Source organism: Fragaria vesca, linkage group LG3, assembly GCF_000184155.1.
Source record: "Fragaria vesca subsp. vesca linkage group LG3, FraVesHawaii_1.0, whole genome shotgun sequence".
NCBI classification, from domain to species: Eukaryota; Viridiplantae; Streptophyta; class Magnoliopsida; order Rosales; family Rosaceae; genus Fragaria; species Fragaria vesca.
Window position 1 is genome coordinate 6630324 of NC_020493.1, and position 22198 is coordinate 6652521.

Consider the following 22198-nt stretch of genomic DNA (forward strand, 5'->3'; position numbering starts at 1 on the left):
GTGTAAAAGCCAGAGAGAGTATAGCAAAATATATAACTTTGAGAATCAAACCAAATTTTATGCGTAAAACATCAAGATATCAAAGATAAAGACATGCACTCTATGTGTCATCAGCTAGTTTCTAAATCTCACATTCAGATTCTTCATCACTTTCATTATTAATTGGCAGTTGCATTTTTGCAACTTTCCTCACTCTCCCTTTCATCGAAACACCAGGACTGGCTGAGTGCCTCTTCCGTTGAAGCTCCTTTACACTTTCTTCCCCTATTACAACTCAAAAGATTTAGTAGGTAGTAACAGTAAACTAAATAATTTGCAAGCAAAAGTACTATAACATATAACCTGTGACAGGATCAGGCTTTTCAGGCAAAGGATAGTTTTCTTCTACAAATTTCAGCAACAGTTCTCGGGGTCCCGAAATAAAATCATCAAGTTCAAGACCCTACATAAATAATATACTAAATAAATATAGTAAAGAAAAAACAAATAACCAAGTACAAATAAATATAGTAAAGAAAAAACAAATAACCAAGTACAAATGAAACCAATATACCCACATATTTGGTCACAGCTTCTTCAGTTCGTGCCTCTCCAGTACTCTGAAGGCCAATTACGACACACTTGTCCTCCATTAATGCTTTCTTAGCTAGTCTTACAGCAGCAGGCACCTTAGCGGACATACACATATGTCTAAAGAAACGCTGCAACATATGGACAAGACAAACAGCATTAGAAGACTTATAAATATACCTTTAAAAAATCTTAAAGCACAACTGTAATAGTTTGAACAATTGTGGAAGTCCAAACCTTCAAACATCCATGAACAAAGAATGTTAGTACCTGATGACTAGCCCAGTATAATCGCCAGACTTGACTAGAAGCAGGCTTTTCATTAGTGAGATAGGCAGTAGCTGTTAGTATTTCCACTCGCAGCTCTGTCCAAAATTCAGCTGCTTTTTTGTACATTTCCTAAGAGAACAGTGTGATATTATCACATAGCAAATTGAAAACATTTAGATAACTCAAAGGGATCACATGATCAAAAAAACTGTGCCTTGCTAGAAGTAGCACAGGATGCAGAGCCGGAGTGATGGAAAAAAAAAAAAGAATTCTATGAAGAAAGATCTTCAATTAATAACAAGCACATCTACAATTAAAATCAGATCACGAATTAGGTACGCCTCAATATGTTTCTGATGAAAACTGAAGTTGTTGTGTAGTCAAGGCAGTATGCTTCTACATCCTGTATTACTGTGCCAGCCTAATGAGGGACAAAAAGGGAATTATTTGATGAGATCTTTGATTGACCAACACATTCAGATCTTGCCCCTTAAAGTAGGTCACAAACTAAGCATGCCTTGGATGTTTCTGATGATCATTAAAATTGTTGAATCATCAAGGTGGTATACTTTTAAATAAAAGAAAGTCAAAAAATCATCAAGGTGTACCGAAACATTTTTCTTTTCTTCCTACTTAGTCTTCTAGATTGCCCACTTCTATCTCTCGGATATCTAGCCATATATCTCCCTCTCTTCAGACATGAGCGATCCAGTTTATAGCAGTTCTTTTTGTAGTCCACTACTTCGGAATGTCAAATTAAAGTTGATCTAAATATTCTAAGCACACCATATCAGGGGTTCTCGTTCTTCCGGTTTTTCCCTGTATTTATGAGATGTTACTTATAGCCAGCTGTCAATATAAAGCAAGTTGTTGATCATCTTGCCTCCTAAGCAGAATTTTTGCATTCTTCAAATTTGTTGCTACTAATTAAACATTAAATCTCAGATTGTGCCTCAGAAATTTAAGCACATGAGTGTAGTATACCATCATTTCGTCTTCTAGTGGTGCCTCAACAACTTCAAACTCTGCTCCTTTGTAGCTAAGGGTACGACACACATACATACCCCTGAAACATCAAAGAACATAGTCACATTTATCTCAAAACAATGCTCGCGTTCTGAGGACCTAGGTTGAGGACTTGCATCTCAGTTATTAGAGTATGTGTGGACAGATGCGCACACTAGGTGGCCGCGAGTACGTTTTATCAATCTTTGCTTGAGCTAGTAGCTGACATGCAGGTCCTCAAACTTGAGTCCCCAACTTAGGTCTTCATTACAACACCTCTGTTCATTATAAGTCTTTAAAACGTAATTTTCTCAGCTCTGTTACCTGGCTTTCATGTCCATGGCAACAAGTTCAAGTGCACCAACACCTCCTTTCTCAAGAGCTCCTACATGAATGAAATATGTAAGAAAATTCTCTCTTTTTGAGTATGTGGACGCTAAAAACTAAAAGTAAAAGTGAGCAAACACCTAGGTATTGAAGTTTTTGTGAACAAGCAAGCACAAGAAGAATGAGCCAATATTATATAATATGTAAACACAGGAAACAATCAATTGACATGGCTCTTGCACAAAATACTGTGAACTCCAATGTGACTACAGATGCCAAGCATTTGTATTTGTTTCAATATGAAAGTTTATTTGCTTGATGTCTACTTTACTAGTACCCTTTATCCACATATAACAAAAGTTTATGTTTCCTATACTGAAAAATGGTATATAAACAATAATTAAAATTGATGACCATAATAATAATAACTCAGGGCAATAACAATGAAACTGCCAACTAAGCTATCTAATCCTCCAGCAATTCAGATAAATTCGAACTTGAATCCTATAGCGTGACAGGCTTCCACTGCATGATTTTGTATCTGTTGCTACAACTAGTGAAGAGAAACACATCATACAAAGGGTAGCACACAGAAGAATACACGTATTGCTTAAATTATTTCCATAGATTCTTCAAGATAAAGAACACTCTCACAAGTGGAAAATTTTGTTTGTTCCAACTTTTAACCCTAACAAAATAAAACCACTAGTATAGCAGACACAATGGGGAAAAAAAACAAAGAAAGCAAAATTCTAAACACACAAGGAAAAGCATAGGGAGGCTGACACAGAGCCTGGCACCACAATTGGTTGACTATTTTAGCATCAAAACTGAGAATATAAATATATATATGGACACACAAAAGGTCATATGAATGATAGAAAATTAACCAACTAACAAGAGAGAAAAAGATATGAAGTTACTATAAGCAAGAACCCCACCTAGAAATTCACGGAACTCAGAAAAAGATGTTCCAGGCCCCCAAAGACCAAGCCGAACCATGTAACCCAAGTTGCGTGGTTCTGATGCACCAGTTGCTGAGCAATAAATAACCCGAGCTTCAGGCAGTCGAGCCTGTGATGTCAAAAAAAAAAAACAAAAAAAACAGAATTTATAGATTACTTTTATACAACTTTGTGCTTCTGTACTGGCTACAGATCATTTTATCATTGTATGGAAAAATTTGGTATTACAATTGCATCATGTGGGGTGATTGTTGGGAGGGGGGTGACGACTTTCATTTTTCTGCTAAAATGGATGTTCTTCCATTGGCTAAGTTGATTGAGAGAAAATACTATGGGCATAAGAGACCTAAATAGGTTGGAACTGCCGTGAAAATTTTCAAGGGAATTATGAATTTATCCTTAAAACTAATTCTTATCACATTATCTGTTTTGAGAATCTTTTTCTGCAACCTTTATTCAGATATTCTGGTTAAAAATTTGTTATTATCTGTTGCAAATGTCAATCGGATAGCAGAATGGACTGGAAACATTTTCCGCACTAGAGGACATTTAAAGTTATCAAAAAATAAGTAAATAAAAGGAACTTCAATACAAATATATTTGTTCAAAATCACAGGAAAAATAGGGTACTAAAATTATATGAAGACGCCATTTGAGTCTCGAGTCTCAACTCTGACCAAAATTTCCAATGGCTACAATCTAAGAGTTCCATGTTTCTTAATTCAAATTAAATTGACTCCAAGAAATTCATTTAGAACCTTCGTTTTATTAGCAACAAAATTCCGGCTGGATTAAGTTGAACACCACATACCCACTAAGGTTAGAGATCTAGTCAGACTTAAGCATAGTAGTAATCAGAGTCATAACAATCCTGATCGAATACAAGGAACAACTACAAAACCTAAGGATCCTAAGATCTTAATAATCAGTATTTGCAACTTGAAGACAAACCTGAATGTCAAGAACTGCTTCACCAGTTCGTGTCGGCTGACTTCCAGCTTCAGGAATCAAATTTTTGGCTTTGTGGCACTACAATGAAGCCATTGACCCTTAGCAATAGAAAGTGATATATTGACACCATGGAACATATTATTCCATTAATTAAATTGAAAGACATTTTTTTAAATTAAAAAGTTGAAGTTCATAAAAAATATATTTGCGATGAACAAATATTACCTCGTCAAAGACGATAAGACCATCATATCCTGATCCACACCACTGCACAAGCTGTTGCATGCGTGATCGACCTTTCTCAGAAGATGCTATAAGGCTGCTGTATGTGAGGAATATAACTCCCTCCTTGATGCCAACAGACTTGGAATCAAGCTTAGAATATGGCAGCTTGTTCAAGGCATGAACTGACAAAAAAAAAAAGAATTTAAATATTTGTAACACCAATCTCAAAGATAGAGCTTATCAGACAAGGAGAGTATTTTATGGATAATGAAGTATTTCCAAGATAGTTTTAAAATCTAGAAACCTAACAAAACTTTGTGAAAAAGGGAACGAGGTAAAGTACCATCCAATAACTGTTTATATCACACACATCAAATTTATTTTCTATACATCAAATTTATTTTCTATGACCACCCACCCTCCTCCTCCTCCTCCTCCTCCTCCTCCTCCTCCTCCTCCTCCTATATAGCCAATACTTTATGCTTTAATGAGTAATCTCTCTTGTCATCAACGAGACATTAAATTGTCACATACATCATCTAACCATCACTTGCAAGTTGCAACTACATCATCTATATCTGATGTTTTGAATATTTACCTTCTATACATGTTGCACCTACATCATCTAAGTCTCTTCTTGCATCAAACTTCAAGTCTGAACCAACAGAAATCCACCTGCATATTTCGGTACCGAGTGGAAAACCATTACATAACCTTTCAAAACATAACATCAGCCAGGCAACATTTGAACTTGGGTAAATTCCAACCAATGAAACAAACTTACACTGCCTTTCTCCTCCCATGGTGCCAATTCTCCCAAATTAACCCTGCAATTGTTCGACCTTTACCCACACCAGCTCCATCTCCAACAAAGAATCCAGCCCTAACGCCACTTGGAAGGTGTTGGAGGTGTCTCTGTCAAGGAAATCAACACTCTTTTAATAAAAAAGAATATTAAAAAAAACTACAGACCATTAACTAAAAGAGGGGCAATAATAGCAACCTGACAGGCATAAACCAAAGTCTCAATCTGCAAACATGATAAAGCTTTTTTATTTTCCAAATCATCCTTGATTGTGAGATCGTAAGTTGGCTCAGGTGGCTGCACCGCAGACAGGGATGATGTTTCCACAACGGGATCTGGATGAGGAGGTCCAATGGACAGTTTTGGAGGCCGCTGCACAAAAGTAGGCAACATACAATTATATGAGATGGATGTTCCAGAAGTTTAAATGAAAGTCAATAAAAAAAATATTGAGAAGAGACGGAAACACCAACATAGAACTTTTGATAATGACTTCTTAGAAGTTTTAAGATGCAGCTAGAATAGAATAGTGCTTATGGATGGAAAATGAAAACACTCACATAATCGGTAAACGTTTCCCCGGCTTGGCCACCTTCATCTTCTTCTCGCTCCACTTCAATGGCAACCTGACACATTTGAAAGTAGCAAGGAGAATATAAGGCTGTGTGTTGAACTTTGCCAGTATGGTCCAGAATATAAAACAATTCCATGGATGCAAAAATAAACTGTATCTGAAGTACAATGCAGCACTTGGTACTTTCAACATGTACCCCCATGAACTGAGCCTAACACATGGATCAACTATATTGGATGACAGGACATGAAGCACATGTTACCAATATTATGCCCAACAAAAATTGCATGCTCTACTACCATGTATTTAGAGTACCTGATCTAGGATTACTTTTTCTGTCTCGATAGAATTAATGGTTTATTACACTAGGTTCACAAACTATAAATGATCAATGAGGTACTAACAGTGTATATGAACCGATGAAACTCCTCTCAAGTATCAACTAATAGCAAAACAAAAGAAGATGAAGTTTACTTCTCCAAGAAACCAAAATCCAGTGTCTCTTTGTTCAGTTCAGAGAGGAACTCTGCTAATACTCAAGTTTACTAAACTGGAGTCCACATTATCATTTTAAAGGCCAATTTTGGCAATTCACGTCTAAGTAGATTTTAGCACTATCTATCACAGTATTCGCTGTTTGTTACTGAAACCAAAGAAAACAGAAGACCTGTCACCTTGTTTTATTTTTGGTCTGAACCATCCCTGTTAGTCCAAGTATATTAATTTCTACAAAGATTCCGTCAATGAACTCTTCAACGAAAATCCAACTCAGAAAAACATCATACCCTTTTTTTCTGTCATTATATCATATTACCATACTGGAAAAAACTGCCAAATTATCTTATAAGTAAGAAACTTTCAAATAAGAAATGATACTTAAATTAAACCTATAAGAATAGTGGATCACAACTAGTACATACATAGCAAAGACTACTAGAAAGGGGAAATGTCTCAAGGTAGGAGCATGCTCCTCCAATTTGCGGGTTCAGTATCAAACAGAATTTGCTTGACTGCACTACAGAGATACACTAAGGGTTTAACGCACTGCCCAGAACAGAACCCCTCGACACATGCTCACAGCAAGCAGATGTGTCTCTGTGTGTGAACAAGTATATGGAAATACTTGAATGACACTCACACCAAGGTTACAGCATGACAATGTTGAAGTAGAAGCACATTGTACATACAGGTTTTCTCTGATCATTACTTTAAGTTCAACTTCGCTCAATTCTAGGCATGTTTTCTACATAGCTCTTCAAAAGTTTTAAGTTTGAATATTGCACCAAGGTTGGGAACCTAATATTCTTTCAAATTAAATGAAATGTTTTGGGGCGATGTATATGGTGAGCTAATACAGCCAAGTCTGAAACTCCTTCTGCTGTGACTCCCGAGTGCTAAACCTGCAATATGAACACGTGGTGGGACATGAAACATTCCATCTCATGTTCCGGTTTCGCTATTCCTTTTTAGTTTTCATTATCTGCAATTACTTTCCATGGGAAGTCAAAGGATAAACACACATCTAGGGAAATCGAGATTTTGAATACATAAATGGACAGTTATAATTCATTCGCGATCATGCAGTCAATCACTTCCAAGTAACATTATTACAGATAACAACATCAAATTCCACAATCAGAACAGTCCCTCACTAGATACTCGGTAATCACTTCCACATATGCCAAAAGGAGTCCGAAAGAGCTCAACTTAACCCAAACACGAAAGTGATACGAAGAGATGTGAAGATTTTCCACAGCAAAACAGCACTAGCAGCTCAAATAATTCTACATTCAGCATTTCGTATAATAAATTCCGAAGCAAAGTGAGGTGAATTTACCTCGTTGACCTCCTCGGGAGGAGGCGGCGGAGGCAGCAAGAACTCCTTGAGCTTGGAAACATCGACGGCGAGGTCAACATGGCACTGAGGGCACTGAAACCGAGAGAGTCCGTGAGGCACATTGAGGATCGCCTTGCAGTTGGCGCAGGGGAGCTGGATCTTCGTAGGATCGACGCCGTGCGCGGCCACGTGCGGCGGCCGCGGCGGAGTGAGAGCAAGCGTGCCCTTGTTATGTGCCTGGGCCCGGCTCATCAGCTCCGGCGGAAGCATCTGCGGCAATTGACACGTGCCGCAGACGAACTCCGTGACCCCGGCCGCGATGGTGAGGATCTTGTGGCAGCCGGCGCACCGCACCTGGACGCCTCCGACGGGGCCGGTGGAGCCGGCGGTCGGGAGTTGCGGCGGGACCGGCGGCTGCTGCTGCTGCTGAGCCATGGTGGTGGATCGGCAATTCAAAACCCTAAGCGCGGTGGTGGAATTGTTAAAGCCAGAATGAGATTGGGGGAAGTTTTAAGGCGCGAAGATGAAGAGAGAGAGAGGGTTTGGGAGTGTTTCGGGGTTCCCCACTTTCCCTCTGTGTTTTGTTTTGTTGTTTGTTTTAGTTTTTTTTTTTGGGTTTTCTTTTTATTTGGGAGAAAGAAAGAAGAAAAAGAATGAGATCAAAATGACGTCTGCGATTTCCCACCCGGCACGTGCGGTTGGCACGTGATATTCTCCTGAAGGATGCTGTAGCTAGATAGTAACTGCCACTGTAACTGTCATCAACTCATATAGACATATCCTTGTGATTTTCTTCCGGTTAATGGTCGGACGACCTTTGGGATGCGAGCCTTGACTGACACGTTGCACGAGCTGGAGGAGCGGTTTGTGTAGTCGTGGTTTTAACCTTTTTAGAGCATCTTCGGTGAAACTGTTAAATTTCATCTGAAAATCTAACGGCTATAGATGACTGTCTCAATTATTTTCAATGGAACTGCCTAATCCGACGTGTATTTGACATCTCAGTTTTTACTGTCAAATTTGACACAAGAGAAAGCTACTATCATTTGTTTGTTTATTGATTGTTTCTCTCTTCTTCTACCTCTCTCTTTTTTTACTGTCCAAATTAATCTTCAGAACACTGTTTTGTAACCCAAAAATAATTTATTTTATTCTCTGATCTATTCAAAAAAAAACTATTCCACTGGAGAGGATTTGTACTATGTCATGTCATAGGTCAGGTTTCAAATTTCACAAAACCAAAAGGCAACTTGGAGTTGCTAGTGTATACATTTATTGATCGAGACGTTGTGTTGAGATATAAATCTCATATCGGGAATATGGGACCTTACTTGTAAGTTTATAAGGGTTTGGGCCACTTCACTCATTGCCAATTGGTTTTGGATGTGAACCCTAAACTACTTTATCATGGTATCATAGCGGGTTACCCACATCCACTTGTGAAGCCCAAAGGCCACACGAATCTCATGTCACCTAAAATGTTGTCCATATGTTAGGCTTGAAGATTCGCCACATGTGTGGGAAAAATGGGATATTGTTTGTGGTTTGTAAAGGTTTGAGCCACTCCATCAATTGCCAATTGGTTTTGAATGTGAACCCTAGAATACTTTATCAATCATGGGATCAGAGCGGGTTACCTACGTCTACATGTGAAGCCTGAAGGCTACACGAACTCCACGTCAACCCCAAATATTGTCCACGTGTTAGGCTTGAAAATTCGCTACACGTGCGGGGGCGTGTTGAGATATAAATCCTACATTGGGAATATGAGACCTTGTTTGTGGGTTTATAAAGGTATGGGTCACTCCATCCATTGCCAATTGATTTTGGATGTAAACTCAGACTACTTTATCACGTAGTCTTCCAGTTAACTTCCCTATTTAAATGCACTTATAAGTTTTAAGTTTTTAACGAGGTATTGAGAAATATAGACATACTTATCAATATTTTGTTTAGAGAATTGATATTGGAATGGCGAAGCTCATTATGTGCATGTATTATGACAATAACTAACTAAAGTACTTAGCTTAGCACCAACTCTATATCCTTCCCAACCTTTTTTCTATCAAAATTTCCTAATTGCTCTTGGTTTTGAAAACTTGAAAAATCATACCATGTTAAATTGTCGGCTATTAATCACACATTCACACTTAATAGTGTTCGATAGTTGGTTATGGAGAAGTCTAGTGTAGCCAATTTACCATGACAACACAAAGTTCAAAAGGTAAACAAGAATAGTAAGCAAATGCATGAAGCCGGCCCGTTTATAGTTCCCTCGTCCAAAAGGACCAACACATCTATGTTCAATGACTTCGACGGTCCGACCAGAGAAATAATGATGTGTGCCCCCTATTTTGGACCCATTCCTACTTCTATTTCCAGCTCTGGTTGGCCTTCTACTGCGTTGGGCAGGCCAGCCAATCTTCTTCTATAATTCTCATTCAATTTGCAAAACGCCACGAATAGATCTTCCCTTGCATATTTTTCACTTCATCGAAAAAAAACTTGAATAATTTTCTTTTTTACAACAAAACTTATATAGCTTTTATAAGCTTCCAAAATCGAAAAAACGCAATACAATATTATCAATCTAGTAATACAAACTTGAACCTAATTTATCATAGAGGTCCTCATTAGAAAGATTTATTTACAAACTTGAAACATAATTCATTAAAATTAACTCTGTAGATTATAATAATACATATTCTAAAATTTAGTTTCAACATATATATGTCTCTTGATCACGATAGGACCAACCCCATTCTCAAAAGAAACTACAGGGCAACAACCCAATTAATAAGCTAATCACTCAATGAACTTCTTCGAAAATTCATGTTTTTTTGGAGTGTCAATGAAGCTAACAAAGAGTCTCCTTATAACCTCGTACGTTAACAAAAACATATTCAAATGACTAGACAAAGAGAACGCGTTCAACAAAAGCATATTCGAATGACTAGACAAAAAGAACGCACTTAACAAAAGCATCATTGAATGACTAGACAAAGAGAATGCACTAGCTAGTAAGTCATGCACACACTAAGCCTAATAATGTGAGACATACGAGACTTCACTAAATAAATTTGTTCTACTTTTTTCGTGGTTAATCTCTCAGCGCATTTTCGAATGGGCACCCCATGCCAAATGTTTTCTACATCTAAAAGTAATCTCTCGGTACATGTGAGATGTTTCAACTATGCATTGTAACACAATAACAACATTGAGATTTAAACATTATAACACAATAATAGCATTAAGATTTAAAACTAAATTAAGAACCATACCCAACTAAATAAGAACCACCAGGTCACGATGGTTAATGGTCCGATTCTTCATCCTATAAGAACCTTTCCTCAAATCACGTACGAGACGTGGTGGACACTCGACAGCATATATTCTACTCTCTCTTCTGCAAGCAAACTTTTTAACAATTCCTCCAAAAAGTCTCCTTCTCCTTAATTAACCAGTTAATCTGTAATCACCACACTTCTTCTTTGTTTAATATTAACAATAATCCAACACAACCGGACCAGTAATCAGAAAAGGGCATCATATACTTTATCTCCTCCCGCAATTCAGAATCCAACTTTCAAGTCTGAACCCTCCCTAGCTTCCTCGAACACACAGCTCGAGCCCACCTGTGTTTCTTTTTCGGGTTCTTTAAGCTAATACTCAGTAATATTCACTCTATATATGTACATACATCTCTCTTTTTCTCGTCGATATATACTTGGCTTGTGTGGAGGAGGATCCATGTTATGGGAGGCGTTATGTCATTCTTCAAGAGGAGAAGCAATACAACCGGCGACACCAGCGGCAGCAGCAATAGCGGCAGCGTGAATAGGAGAACGGCGTCGTATGGTTCGAAGAAATCATCAACCAGTGGTGATAAAGCTGCACATACAGTAACCCAGAAGAAGCATAAGTACTCGTATATTCCTGATAACTTCACATCCATTGAACAGGTTCTTCTTCTCTCTGTTTCTGATCCTGCTTTCCTGATTTTGGTTCATTTTCTTGTTGATCAAATTCTTTTTGCAATTTTGACTGGGATTAGGTAAGAATCAAAGTCTGCCTATCAAATGGTGAAGTTAATTATTATTAGAAGTTAGAATGAACCTTGATCCAAACTAGCTAGAAGCACTCATATGTTGTTGAAGTAGTCGGTTAATTAGCTGGTATCACCTTTTAAATTCGGTTGTGTTTCTCTTCTTTAACTATCATGTGGCTTTTGTTTTAGATAGAGTGTATATTAATTTAACGTTAATTGGGATCCTGTTCGAACCTTTTACGATATACAACAAATTTTTTTATTTCAAATTTAAGTATGAAACACAATGACTCGATATTTTATTCTAATATTTGATTCAAAGATAGTAAAATATGTTTACCATTGACAATTTTACTCATTTTAATTCATTGTCTTCTAAGTTTACGAGTTCAAAGTTTAACTGCCGTCATATGAAAAAAAGTAGTTTCATGTTTATCGGCCAAGTGGTTTTGGACTTTTTGGTTATGTTAATGTTGGAATGAGATGCTCTACATTCTTTTGGCATCAGTACTGTGTTTATTTTTGAAACTACATCATTTGTGATTTTAACGTTCACAACAATTTGAATTCGAATATATTTTTTGTATTTTCGAGCTATGATTGAATGTCTTCTCTTAACACTAGTACACACTTGGAGTTTAGAGCTGGACCCCAGGCAATTCAAAATGACTAAGATCCAAACAAGAGGTTGATAAACACAAGGACGTGATAGTATTATTTACCCACTACTAATAATGCGCCATCTTTTATGTCTCCAGTCTTGACTGCTTGTTGTAGTTGTTGATATAAAAATAACCTACTTAGCTCTAATCACACTCAAGAACACAAATGCACACACACTACTTGACTTATAGCTAGCAGTTCTCTTGGATTGGAATATGCTATCCATTTCGGATATAACGTATGGTCAATACACATTTAGTTTATCATGCATCCCAGTGTTGACTTCAAATCGTTTAATTTTTATGGTCAATACATATTTTGTAAGTCATGCATTCAAGTGTTGACTTCAAGTCGTTTAAATTGTATCCAAACATGTTGGAAATCGAGACAGATTCTCATATCTTATCGTTATCTCTAATTTTTTTGAGGTCTTAAGTTTAAATCTCACTCGCAACCAATGTTTTTTGGGTTAACCGGCTGGATGTTTTGACGGGCATATACCTAATACTCGATTTCTATTAGCATGGTGGAGCTAGCACGCATGTAATCATGTTACTGGGTAGTAGACGCATATTTCTTAAAGAAATGATACATTTTCTGACGTCAACGCGTCAAGGATGGAGAATAAGCTATCAGGAATCTTAATTTTTCAGCCATTATTGAAGCTTTTACCTTAGCGTAGCCAGTGGGCAATGGCGCACAGACTAGACTGAGGAAAGCAGTGGGGTTGCAGCTTATCTATACAAATCCCACTTTCACTGCTGGGCCTGTTGATAATGATGGTTACTTATACGGATATGGTGAAGTACTCAAGTGAAACACGAGAAGTTTATACTGTTCATAGTCAGCATACAGTATATCTAATCTCATTCATCACTCACATCTTTTTGTTATAGACTGGGTAAAAGGTTATGAACACAGTAAAGAGTGATTCTTTATTGCAGAGCTTGTTCTGTAGAATTCACCAATGTCCAAAAGCTCTGTTCTGCAATGCAGATCATCCAGCTAGAGGAGATTAGTGATCAAAATGAATGATCATAGCAATTTTCTGGCGTCAGAAACCCTTTGTAATAATATGAACATTACCTTTAGCACTGCAGAAACTCATTGCTGTTGTAATCGGCTTGCTTCGTTTGCAGGTTACAGATGCATTGAGAAAAGAAGGATTAGAGTCATCTAATCTCATTGTTGGAATCGACTTCACTAAAAGCAATGAATGGACAGGTTTGTTGAACCTGTATGATATGTTACAGTACTAATTATGCATGATTCCACTTGATCACATAACTATTTGTATGAACTGAAGGCAAAAAGTCGTTTAACAATCGAAGCCTACACGCCATTGGAGATGCACCTAATCCATACGAAAAGGCTATCTCTATAATCGGAAAAACTTTGTCTCCCTTTGATGAAGACAACTTAATTCCTTGTTTTGGCTTTGGTGATGGTAAGAGATTGCTCCCTCTAAAATTTGAAACAAATTCTTGACTATATATTTTCTTTCGTTTCGGATTTTGATCACTGGACTGACTTCACATTCATCCTCTTATCCCTTCTGTTAGCTACCACTCATGATCAAGAGGTGTTCAGCTTTCACACTGATCATTCACCCTGTCATGGTTTTGAAGAAGTTTTGACCTGCTACAAAAGAATAGTTCCTACTTTACGATTATCAGGTTGGTGTAATCTAAACTTTTTGCTCTTTTGTAAATAGTCTGAAATTAAAGGTATTATTGCAACCTGGACATCTTCTAAGTTCTAATCATATGCCTACATGTTCTGTTGCTTATCATACGAATCACAGCTTTAACAATATATGTTCTATTTAAGGGCCAACTTCTTATGGACCTGTAATTGAGGCTGCAATGGACATTGTGGAGAAAAGTGCAGGTCAATACCATGTGTTAGTTATCATTGCAGATGGCCAGGTTCAAATCTAGAGTCCTTTCTTTCTCTAATGGTATGCAAATGCGTGTGTGAGAACATTTTGTACTAGGTAACATAGTTTCCTCAATTGTAAAGGTTACAAGAAGCATCAATACCAACGACAAGGAACTGAGTCCACAAGAAGAGAAGACAATCAAAGCAATTGCAGATGCAAGGTAGAACCTGGAAAATATGTTTTCTTAAGATTCAAATGGCCCGAAGGCACTAGATGTGTCAATGTATTACTCATTACCTGCAGGCCTATAAAGCAGAATCTAAACTTTTACTTTAACAACTTACCTGATCAGTTCCTATCCACTCTCCATTATTCTTATTGGAGTCGGCGATGGTCCCTGGGATGACATGAGAAAATTTGATGACAAGCTCCCTACAAGAGAATTCGATAATTTTCAGGTATTGCACTAAGTTATAGACTTCAAATGGAGAGTTATTAGAGTACCTGAAATCTCTAACTAGCTTCTTTCTGTTGGTAGTTTGTTAATTTTACGGACATAATGGCTAAACAAGTATCTGCCTCTGAGAAAGAGGCTGCTTTTGCTCTTGCTGCCCTCATGGAAATCCCACTCCAGTATAAGGCAACTGTCGAATTTGGTATTCTTGGGTATGGTTCATCAAATTTTCTGATGACTGAGCTTCATTTTTCTTCATCTTCTTTTGAGTAGAGATCCTCATGTTTTGATTGTTTTCACTGCCCTTTAATTGGCTGCGTACTCATTTAACAGTCATTCTCAAGTATAAATTTCTGCTTGTCAATATGAACAAATTTTGAGAACCAAGAATGATATATACTGATAAATCAATTTGATTGAATTCGTCACTTGCATGCTTCCTAATGAAAGTCTTATTGTACCTGGAAAAAAGACGTACAACAGGGAAAGGGAAAAGAACAGTTCCACGCCCTCCACCAGTTCCATACATTCATCGTCCACCTCCTACTCATGAATCACGTTCAATATCAACACCCGTAGGGGATGACCGAAGCGATGAAGCGGTATGCTTTCCTGCATTGTTGTAATACTTTCTGAAGTATGATAAATGTCACCTGAGAGATATTGAAAAAAAAAGGTGGAACAAACATAACAAAAGAATAAAGTTTGAAGTAGTTTCCAATATATATAGGTAGCAAAGATGAATCATTTCGAATAATCTATCTCATATCACATTTGTGAGGACTTGGTAGACTTTCCCCCACACATCTTGCTTACTGGGACTAGAATTTGAGATTGGTTTTTTTATTTTATTTATTTTTTTCAATGCAGGTCTGCCCAATCTGCCTGACTAATGCAAAGGATCTGGCGTTTGGCTGTGGACACATGGTGAGCTGCACTAGCAGTGACTATTGCGTGATTTTCGTCTGTTCCTCAAGCTCTCTTTATGCTACTAACAATCATTTCATTGCAGGCCTGCAGAGACTGCGGAGCAAGATTATCCAACTGTCACATATGCCGCCAGCCAATCCGCAGCCGTCTCAGGGTTTATTCTGGATAACTCACAAACGGTGTTATATGTTCATCAAGTTGTGTATATTATGTTTTCTGGAGTTGGTTAGACTGCCAAATATCTATTTGTACAGTCCTGTTTTCTAGCCCAAACATGTAGTTCTAATTCTATTTCCATTCCTGTTATGTATATATTTGGTTTCTTAAATCACTGGAATTTTGAACTTCTGCTTTTCTGTTAGGCTTTCAAATTACTACAAATTGTAACTTCTGGTTTATTCTGTTCGAATGTTTAACTCACTGAAATTAGCAGAGTTTTGAGTAGCAAAAGCTATTACTCTCGCACAAAGAGAATTGCCAAAGAACAACCCACCAAAGTTGGTTTTAATTTTCCCAGTACGTACCCACCTACCAAAGAACAATGTATAATGGTACAGACAACAATTGGGGATGAAAGTTATCAGCTACCAGAAAAACAACAGGCAGAGCAACTCAACTACAAAAGACAGGCTTACATACAGCAAAACTAGCTAGAACCACATTCAATAGTGGCAGACTGGCAACATTACATGTTACAGAAAACAGAGTCAGTTATACACTAATAATTGCAGTATGATTTGTACCTGTATCTGCAGTCCATCGATTTTATGGAGGTTGAGAGTGATGGTAAAAAGCTGATTGGTGAATTAGGAATGTGTAACTGAGTGGGGTAAAAAGTAAGAACCCATCTCACACCAAAGTAAAAAAATAAACAAACTGAAGGATAGTCCTTTTTACCGAAAAAAACAAAGAAACACCGAAGGATTAAGCTGCAAAAAAAGCAAAGCAAGCAATTTGAGATACAGACTTTTCCATACCCATCCGAATATCGAGACCCAGAGATGATGAAAATGATGGCGAAAACGTCTTCTTGTTCTTACTGCAGAGCCACAAGAGGTATGCCTTTTCTTCACTTCACTCCTCTTGTTGCTTTCTTTAATTCTCTACACACAAAGCCTTGCAAATCTAGAGAGACCCATCTAGGAAACCGACCCTCGAAGCCCAAAGCGAGTAATGTTGAGGATGCCTTGAACGTGTTCGACGAAATGCTTCAAAGACGTCCTCTGCCGTCTGTTGTCCGGTTCACTCAGATATTGGGTCAACTTGTCAAGCTCAAACAATTTGAAGCAGTCCTCTCTTCAAATAGACAAATGGGTCTCGTCGGAGTCGCTTCTGATGCTTATACTCTCACCATTATCATCAATTGCTACTCTCATTTGAACCAAATGGAGTATGCCTTGTCTGTCTTGGGCCACTTCTTCAAATTGGGTCTTGAACCAAATGTCACAACCTTCAACACTCTTCTCAATGGTTTTGTTCTCCGAAATGGTGTGGCTGATGCAGCTCCACTTTTCAGCAAAATGGTGGAGGGAGGTCACTGCCAGCCGGATGTATTTACTTTCACCACACTAATCAAGGGCTTTTGCACGATGGAAAACAACACTGCAGCTATTCAATTACTTGGCAAAATGGAAGAATATGGATGCAAGCCTGACATAGTGTCCTATAACACTATCATCGACAGCCTGGGTAAATATACACTAGTTGACCAAGCAAAGAACCTCTTCTCAGAGATGATTGGTAGAGGTATTGCTCCTAACCTTGTTACCTACACCTCATTGATTCAAGGAGTTTGCAATATAGGCCACTGGAAAGAAGCTACGAGGTTGTTGTATGAAATGGCCAGTCAAGGTATCTTTCCAAATGTATGCACCTTCAATATCCTGGTTCATGCGCTTTGTAAGGACGGGATGGTTGCGCATGCCAACAGTGTGGTTCAGATTATGATTCAAAGAGGAGTTGACCCTAACACGATTACATACAGTTACCTTATGGATGGTTACTGTTTGCGAGGAGAAATGCACAAGGCAAAACAAGTTTTTGATCTAATGCTTAGCAAGGGCTTCTTTGTTGTTCAGAGTTTTAACATTTTGATTAACGGATATTGCAAGAGTAAAAAGATCGATAAGGCTTACAAGATTTTCAAGGAAATGCCTCTCGGGGGACTTGTTCCTGATACGGTTACTTATAACACTCTAATTGATGGTTTTTGTAAAGCAGGGAGACTACAAGAAGCAGAAAAGTTATTCTCTGAGATGCAAGATTGTGGCCAACTTCCAGATATTCAAACTTATGATATTATACTTGATGGCCTCTGTAACAACCAACAACTTTCTGAGGCAATTGAATTGCTTAGAGAGATGGAAGGGAACAAGTTGAAACCAAATATTGTAGCATACAATATTATCATTGAAGCTCTGTTCAAAGCTGGGAAAATTGAATCTGCAACAGACGTCTTCTCTGGTTTGTCATCGAAAGGAGTACTGCCTGATGTATGGACATACAATATAATGATCAAGGGACTTTGTAATGGTGGCATCTTAGTTGAAGCAGAAAAGTTGTTTAGAGAAATGGAGCAAAAAGGCTGTTCTGCTGATGGCTGCACCTATAACACAATTATCCGAGGTTTTATCAATAACAACGAGACATCGAGGGCTACAAGTCTTATTGAAGAAATGAGTGAGAGGGGTTTCTCTGGAGATGCATCAACTATGTAATTGATTGTTGATTTGTTGTCAAAGGATAAAGTTGACCCTGTATTATTAGCATGGCTTAAAAATTCAGTCCGAAGTTAAATGAATATTTGAAATATATATTTCCAATTTCACTAGGAAACTCGAAACTGTTGTAGCCCGGCTCCTTTAGCAATCTTGGGTGTTTCGTGAATCCTGTTTGTAAGACTACCATTGAAACATAATGTCAGTTCCTTTGTTGCTCTCCAATTTTGGGTCACATTTGGTTTCTATATCGTTATGATCGTGTGTATGTGTGTCTACACTCACATGATAGACTGTATTTTAGTTTCTGGCTATATGTATATCTGAAGAATTATTTCTCATTCATCTGGTAAGACAATGAAAAATGACTTTGCAATTATTCCTCCTATTTAGTTCTTTTGTGTTTAATATCACTGTCCTAAACTAGTGAATTATCCATGGTCCACTTTTTAACTGATTCGATGGACTCCAGTATAAGGCAACTGTCGAATTTGGTATTCTTGGGTATGGTTCATCAAATTTTCTGATGACTAGGCTTCATTTTTCTTCATCTTCTTTTGAGTAGAGAACCTCATGTTTTGATTGTTTTCACTGCCCTTTAATTGGCAGCGTACTCATTTAACAGTCATTCTCAAGTATAAATTTCTGCTTGTCAATATGATCAAATTTTGAGAACCAAGAATGATATATACCGATAAATCAATTTGATTGAATTAGTCACTTGCATGCTTCCTAATGTAAGTCTTATTGTACCTGGAAAAAAGACGTACAACAGGGAAAGGGAAAAGAACAGTTCCACGCCCTCCACCAGTTCCATACATTCATCGTCCACCTCCTACTCATGAACCAAGTTCAATATCAACACCCGTAGGGGATGGCCGAAGCGATGAAGCGGTATGCTTTCCTGCATTGTTGTAATACTTTCTGAAGTATGTGAAAGTATGTTTAGGACTTATCTACTGGTTTTTCTTTGTTTCTGAACTAATACAGTTTGCAAGAAGAACAAGAGAAGGACAAGAACACCAGATTTAACTACAGTGTAAACCTTCCACAAGGAAACCTCACTGTGAGATTTTATAGTAGTCCACACTTAAAACAATCCACTAATAGCAAATAGAGTTACAGTTTCTATCAAGCAGTGAAGTACAATACATTCACGTTTACTAGCATACAAACTAGCTTGACCTTTTACAACTGATCTTCCTATTCTACAAGCAATGGATCCAGTCTTGAACAGATGCACTGAGCCCTCCTTGTTTGCCAATACACTGATCTCGATCACAATGAAATGACAGATGCAATGAAGCAATAACAAAGGAATGAGAGTATTTCACCAAAACAAAATATGCGGTAGTGCTGCAACAAGAACACAATGTGTCTATCAAAATATCAAAAACTCTACCTTTCCAAGATACAACTCAATCATATATATAAGGGGAAGGACTCCCCCTCAACTGAATCACCTTTGATTCCCAATTGAGATAGACAAGGAAACAAGAATCAAATCAGTTATAACAAATATGCATTTATCTTCCTAAAATATCTCAAAGATAATTTAGACAGATCTATACCAAACACAAACTCAATCTTCTCACAATCAGTTATAAAACATGATATGCATGAAATGCATTTACCTCATAGTCGTCTCAGGGTTTATTCTGGATAACTCTCAAACGGAGTTATATGTTCATCAAGTTGTGTATATTTTTCTGGAGTTGCTTAGACTCCCAAATATCTATTTGTACGGTCCTGTTTTCTAGCCCAAACATGTAGTCCTGCTTCTATTTCCATTCCTGTTATGTATATATTTGGTTTCTTAAATCACGGGAATTTTTAACTTCTGCTTTTCTGTTAGGCTTTCAAATTACTACACATTGTAACTTCTGGTTTATTCTGTTAGAATGTTTAACTCACTGAAATTAGCAGAGTTTGAGTATCAAAAGCTATTAGGTATATGAACAAATTAGCCATTAGTTCTATGAGTAGCAAAAGAGAATTGCCAAAGAACAACCCACCAAAGTTGGTTTTAATTTTCCCAGTACGTACCCCACCTACCAAAGAACAATGTATAATAGTACAGACAACAATTGGGGCTGTAAAAGTTATCAGCTACCAGAAAAACAACAGACAGAGCAACGCAACTACAAAAGACAGGCTTACATACAGCAAAACTAGCTAGAACTACATTCTAAAACAGATTCGGTTCAGGCAGAGAATATCTTTTATTGACCCGGGCAGGTGCCCTTGTTTTCGTGTGTTATTGAACTTTTAAGTACAATTTCATCCAGATACAATTCCCTTTTCAATTTGCACAATGAATGAAGTTAATTCAAAGTATCAGAGTACATACTTGTCATACGACATGGCTCTACAGCTAAGGTATCCAGCACAATTGCTTTGCCTCTCCTGAGGCAGAGTTATTAATCCCACTAAACCATTACTATGGCTTCTTCCATTATTCTATCCAATCTCTCCAATGTGTCAAATATCTGGTCCGTATATGGGTGAGACTCATCATCAGCTCCAAACGTGTGATATATGCACTCCACCTCAATGGAACTACGTCCGGTTGGCTTCTTGATGTTCTTCTCTCTGATTAGCCTCCTCACTCTAGCTGCGTCCTCCCATCGCCCTGCATCTTCATACATGCTGGCCAGAAGAATGTACCTTCCAGCATTTTCGGGATCCAACACAAACAATTTCTCTGCAGTTTCCTCGGCAAGTTCTATGTTATTGTGTATCCTACAAGCTCCAAGTAATGCACCGTATACATCTTTCCCTGCCTGTATGGGCATGCTTTCAATAAACTTGACTGCCCTGTCGAGTAATCCAGCTCTTCCCAGAAGATCTACAATGCAAGCATAGTGCTTCTCATTTTTCTCTACTCCGTATTCTTCCATTTTGTCAAAGATTTCCAAGCCTTTTGCAACCATCCCTGCGTGACTACAAGTGGACAACAAACACAAAAGCACAACAGCATCAGGCTGTAAGCCGGACTCCTCAAACTGCAAAAACATCTGGAGCACCTCCTCTGCATGCCCATGCATTCCATAACACCTCATCACGGCACTCCACAGCACCACATTCTTATCACTAATCCGATCAAATATAACTCTGGAAGCTCTTACTCGACCACAATTCGCATACATCGTAATGAGAGCACTGCCCAAAGCCGAATCAACTTTCACACCGTACTTCACAACGTAACAGTGAATCCAAAACCCAACTTCAACAGAAGATGCTTCAACACAAGCCGGAAGCACGCAGACCAGAGTGGCATGTTCAGGCAAGCATGCACCATCATCCTGCAGCATTGCACGAAAAACCTCAACACCTTCATTCGGATAACCATTCGCAACATACCCCGAAATCATGGAATTCCAACTAACAAGATCCTTCTTCGGCAACTCCTCAAACACTCTTCTCGACACCTCAACTTCCCCACACTTAGAATACAATGCCACAAGAGCATTCCCCACAAACACCTGCAACTCAAGCCCAGCTTTCACAATCTGCCCATGAACAACCTTCCCCTGTTTCCCATCTCTCATTGCTCCACAAGCCTTGAGCACAAAAGGGTACGTGTACCGATTAGGGGGCAACCCACTGACCCTCATTGCATTACTCATTTTAATCGCTTCAGCAAAAGGCCCGACATTTGCATAGCCCTGAATGACCACGTTCCATACGAACTCATCTCTCTCGGTCAATTCATCGAACACCTTCCGTGCGTCTTCCATTGATGAGTCGCTTTGCTCCACGTACTTGGCTACTAGCTTTGAAGCGACAAATGGGTTTTGGTGTAGACCGGAAAAGATGATCTGGGCGTGGAGTTTCTTGATGGAGTTGGTGTTTGTGCATTGTTGGAGCAAGTCTGTGTAATCGTAGGAGTTTCTGTAATGGGGTTTTGTGTATCTTGTAACACCCATGAAGGACTTTAAGAAGTTGAAGGCTTCGGTTCGTGAAACTAGCGGC

General features: G+C 38.2%; 4 protein-coding genes across 4 annotated transcripts in view; 2 read left to right on the top strand and 2 right to left on the bottom strand.

The window, feature by feature from the left end:
- Positions 1-8047, bottom strand: part of LOC101297913 (protein strawberry notch-like) — a 13949-nt gene extending 5902 nt beyond the window's left edge. The window contains exons 1-14 of the mRNA XM_004293740.1: positions 7530-8047; positions 5679-5744; positions 5317-5490; positions 5098-5228; positions 4912-4988; positions 4314-4495; positions 4089-4166; positions 3114-3246; positions 2170-2230; positions 1825-1906; positions 841-969; positions 558-701; positions 343-442; positions 133-264 (exon numbers count right to left, since the gene is read on the bottom strand). Coding sequence (XP_004293788.1) covers positions 133-264; positions 343-442; positions 558-701; positions 841-969; positions 1825-1906; positions 2170-2230; positions 3114-3246; positions 4089-4166; positions 4314-4495; positions 4912-4988; positions 5098-5228; positions 5317-5490; positions 5679-5744; positions 7530-7964 — 1924 coding nt within the window. The 5' untranslated portion in view covers positions 7965-8047. The remainder of the gene's footprint in view (positions 1-132; positions 265-342; positions 443-557; positions 702-840; positions 970-1824; positions 1907-2169; positions 2231-3113; positions 3247-4088; positions 4167-4313; positions 4496-4911; positions 4989-5097; positions 5229-5316; positions 5491-5678; positions 5745-7529) is intronic.
- Positions 8048-10899: 2852 nt separating this feature from the next.
- On the top strand, positions 10900-15848 carry LOC101305146 (E3 ubiquitin-protein ligase RGLG2-like). Its single transcript, XM_004293765.1, has 11 exons — positions 10900-11491; positions 13380-13464; positions 13547-13687; positions 13803-13916; positions 14071-14168; positions 14263-14342; positions 14475-14580; positions 14661-14788; positions 15049-15178; positions 15447-15503; positions 15589-15848. The coding sequence occupies exons 1-11, from the start codon at positions 11285-11287 to the stop codon at positions 15673-15675; spliced, it is 1233 nt and encodes a 410-aa protein (XP_004293813.1). The 5' UTR covers positions 10900-11284; the 3' UTR covers positions 15676-15848.
- Positions 15849-16519: 671 nt separating this feature from the next.
- On the top strand, positions 16520-18296 carry LOC101299566 (putative pentatricopeptide repeat-containing protein At1g12700, mitochondrial-like). Its single transcript, XM_004295500.1, has one exon. The coding sequence runs from the start codon at positions 16520-16522 to the stop codon at positions 18221-18223; it is 1704 nt and encodes a 567-aa protein (XP_004295548.1). The 3' UTR covers positions 18224-18296.
- A 2284-nt stretch (positions 18297-20580) lies between these two features.
- Positions 20581-22152, bottom strand: LOC101299848 (pentatricopeptide repeat-containing protein At3g46790, chloroplastic-like). The gene has a single exon (XM_004295501.1). The coding sequence runs from the start codon at positions 22150-22152 to the stop codon at positions 20653-20655; it is 1500 nt and encodes a 499-aa protein (XP_004295549.1). The 3' UTR covers positions 20581-20652.
- Positions 22153-22198: the final 46 nt, after the last annotated feature.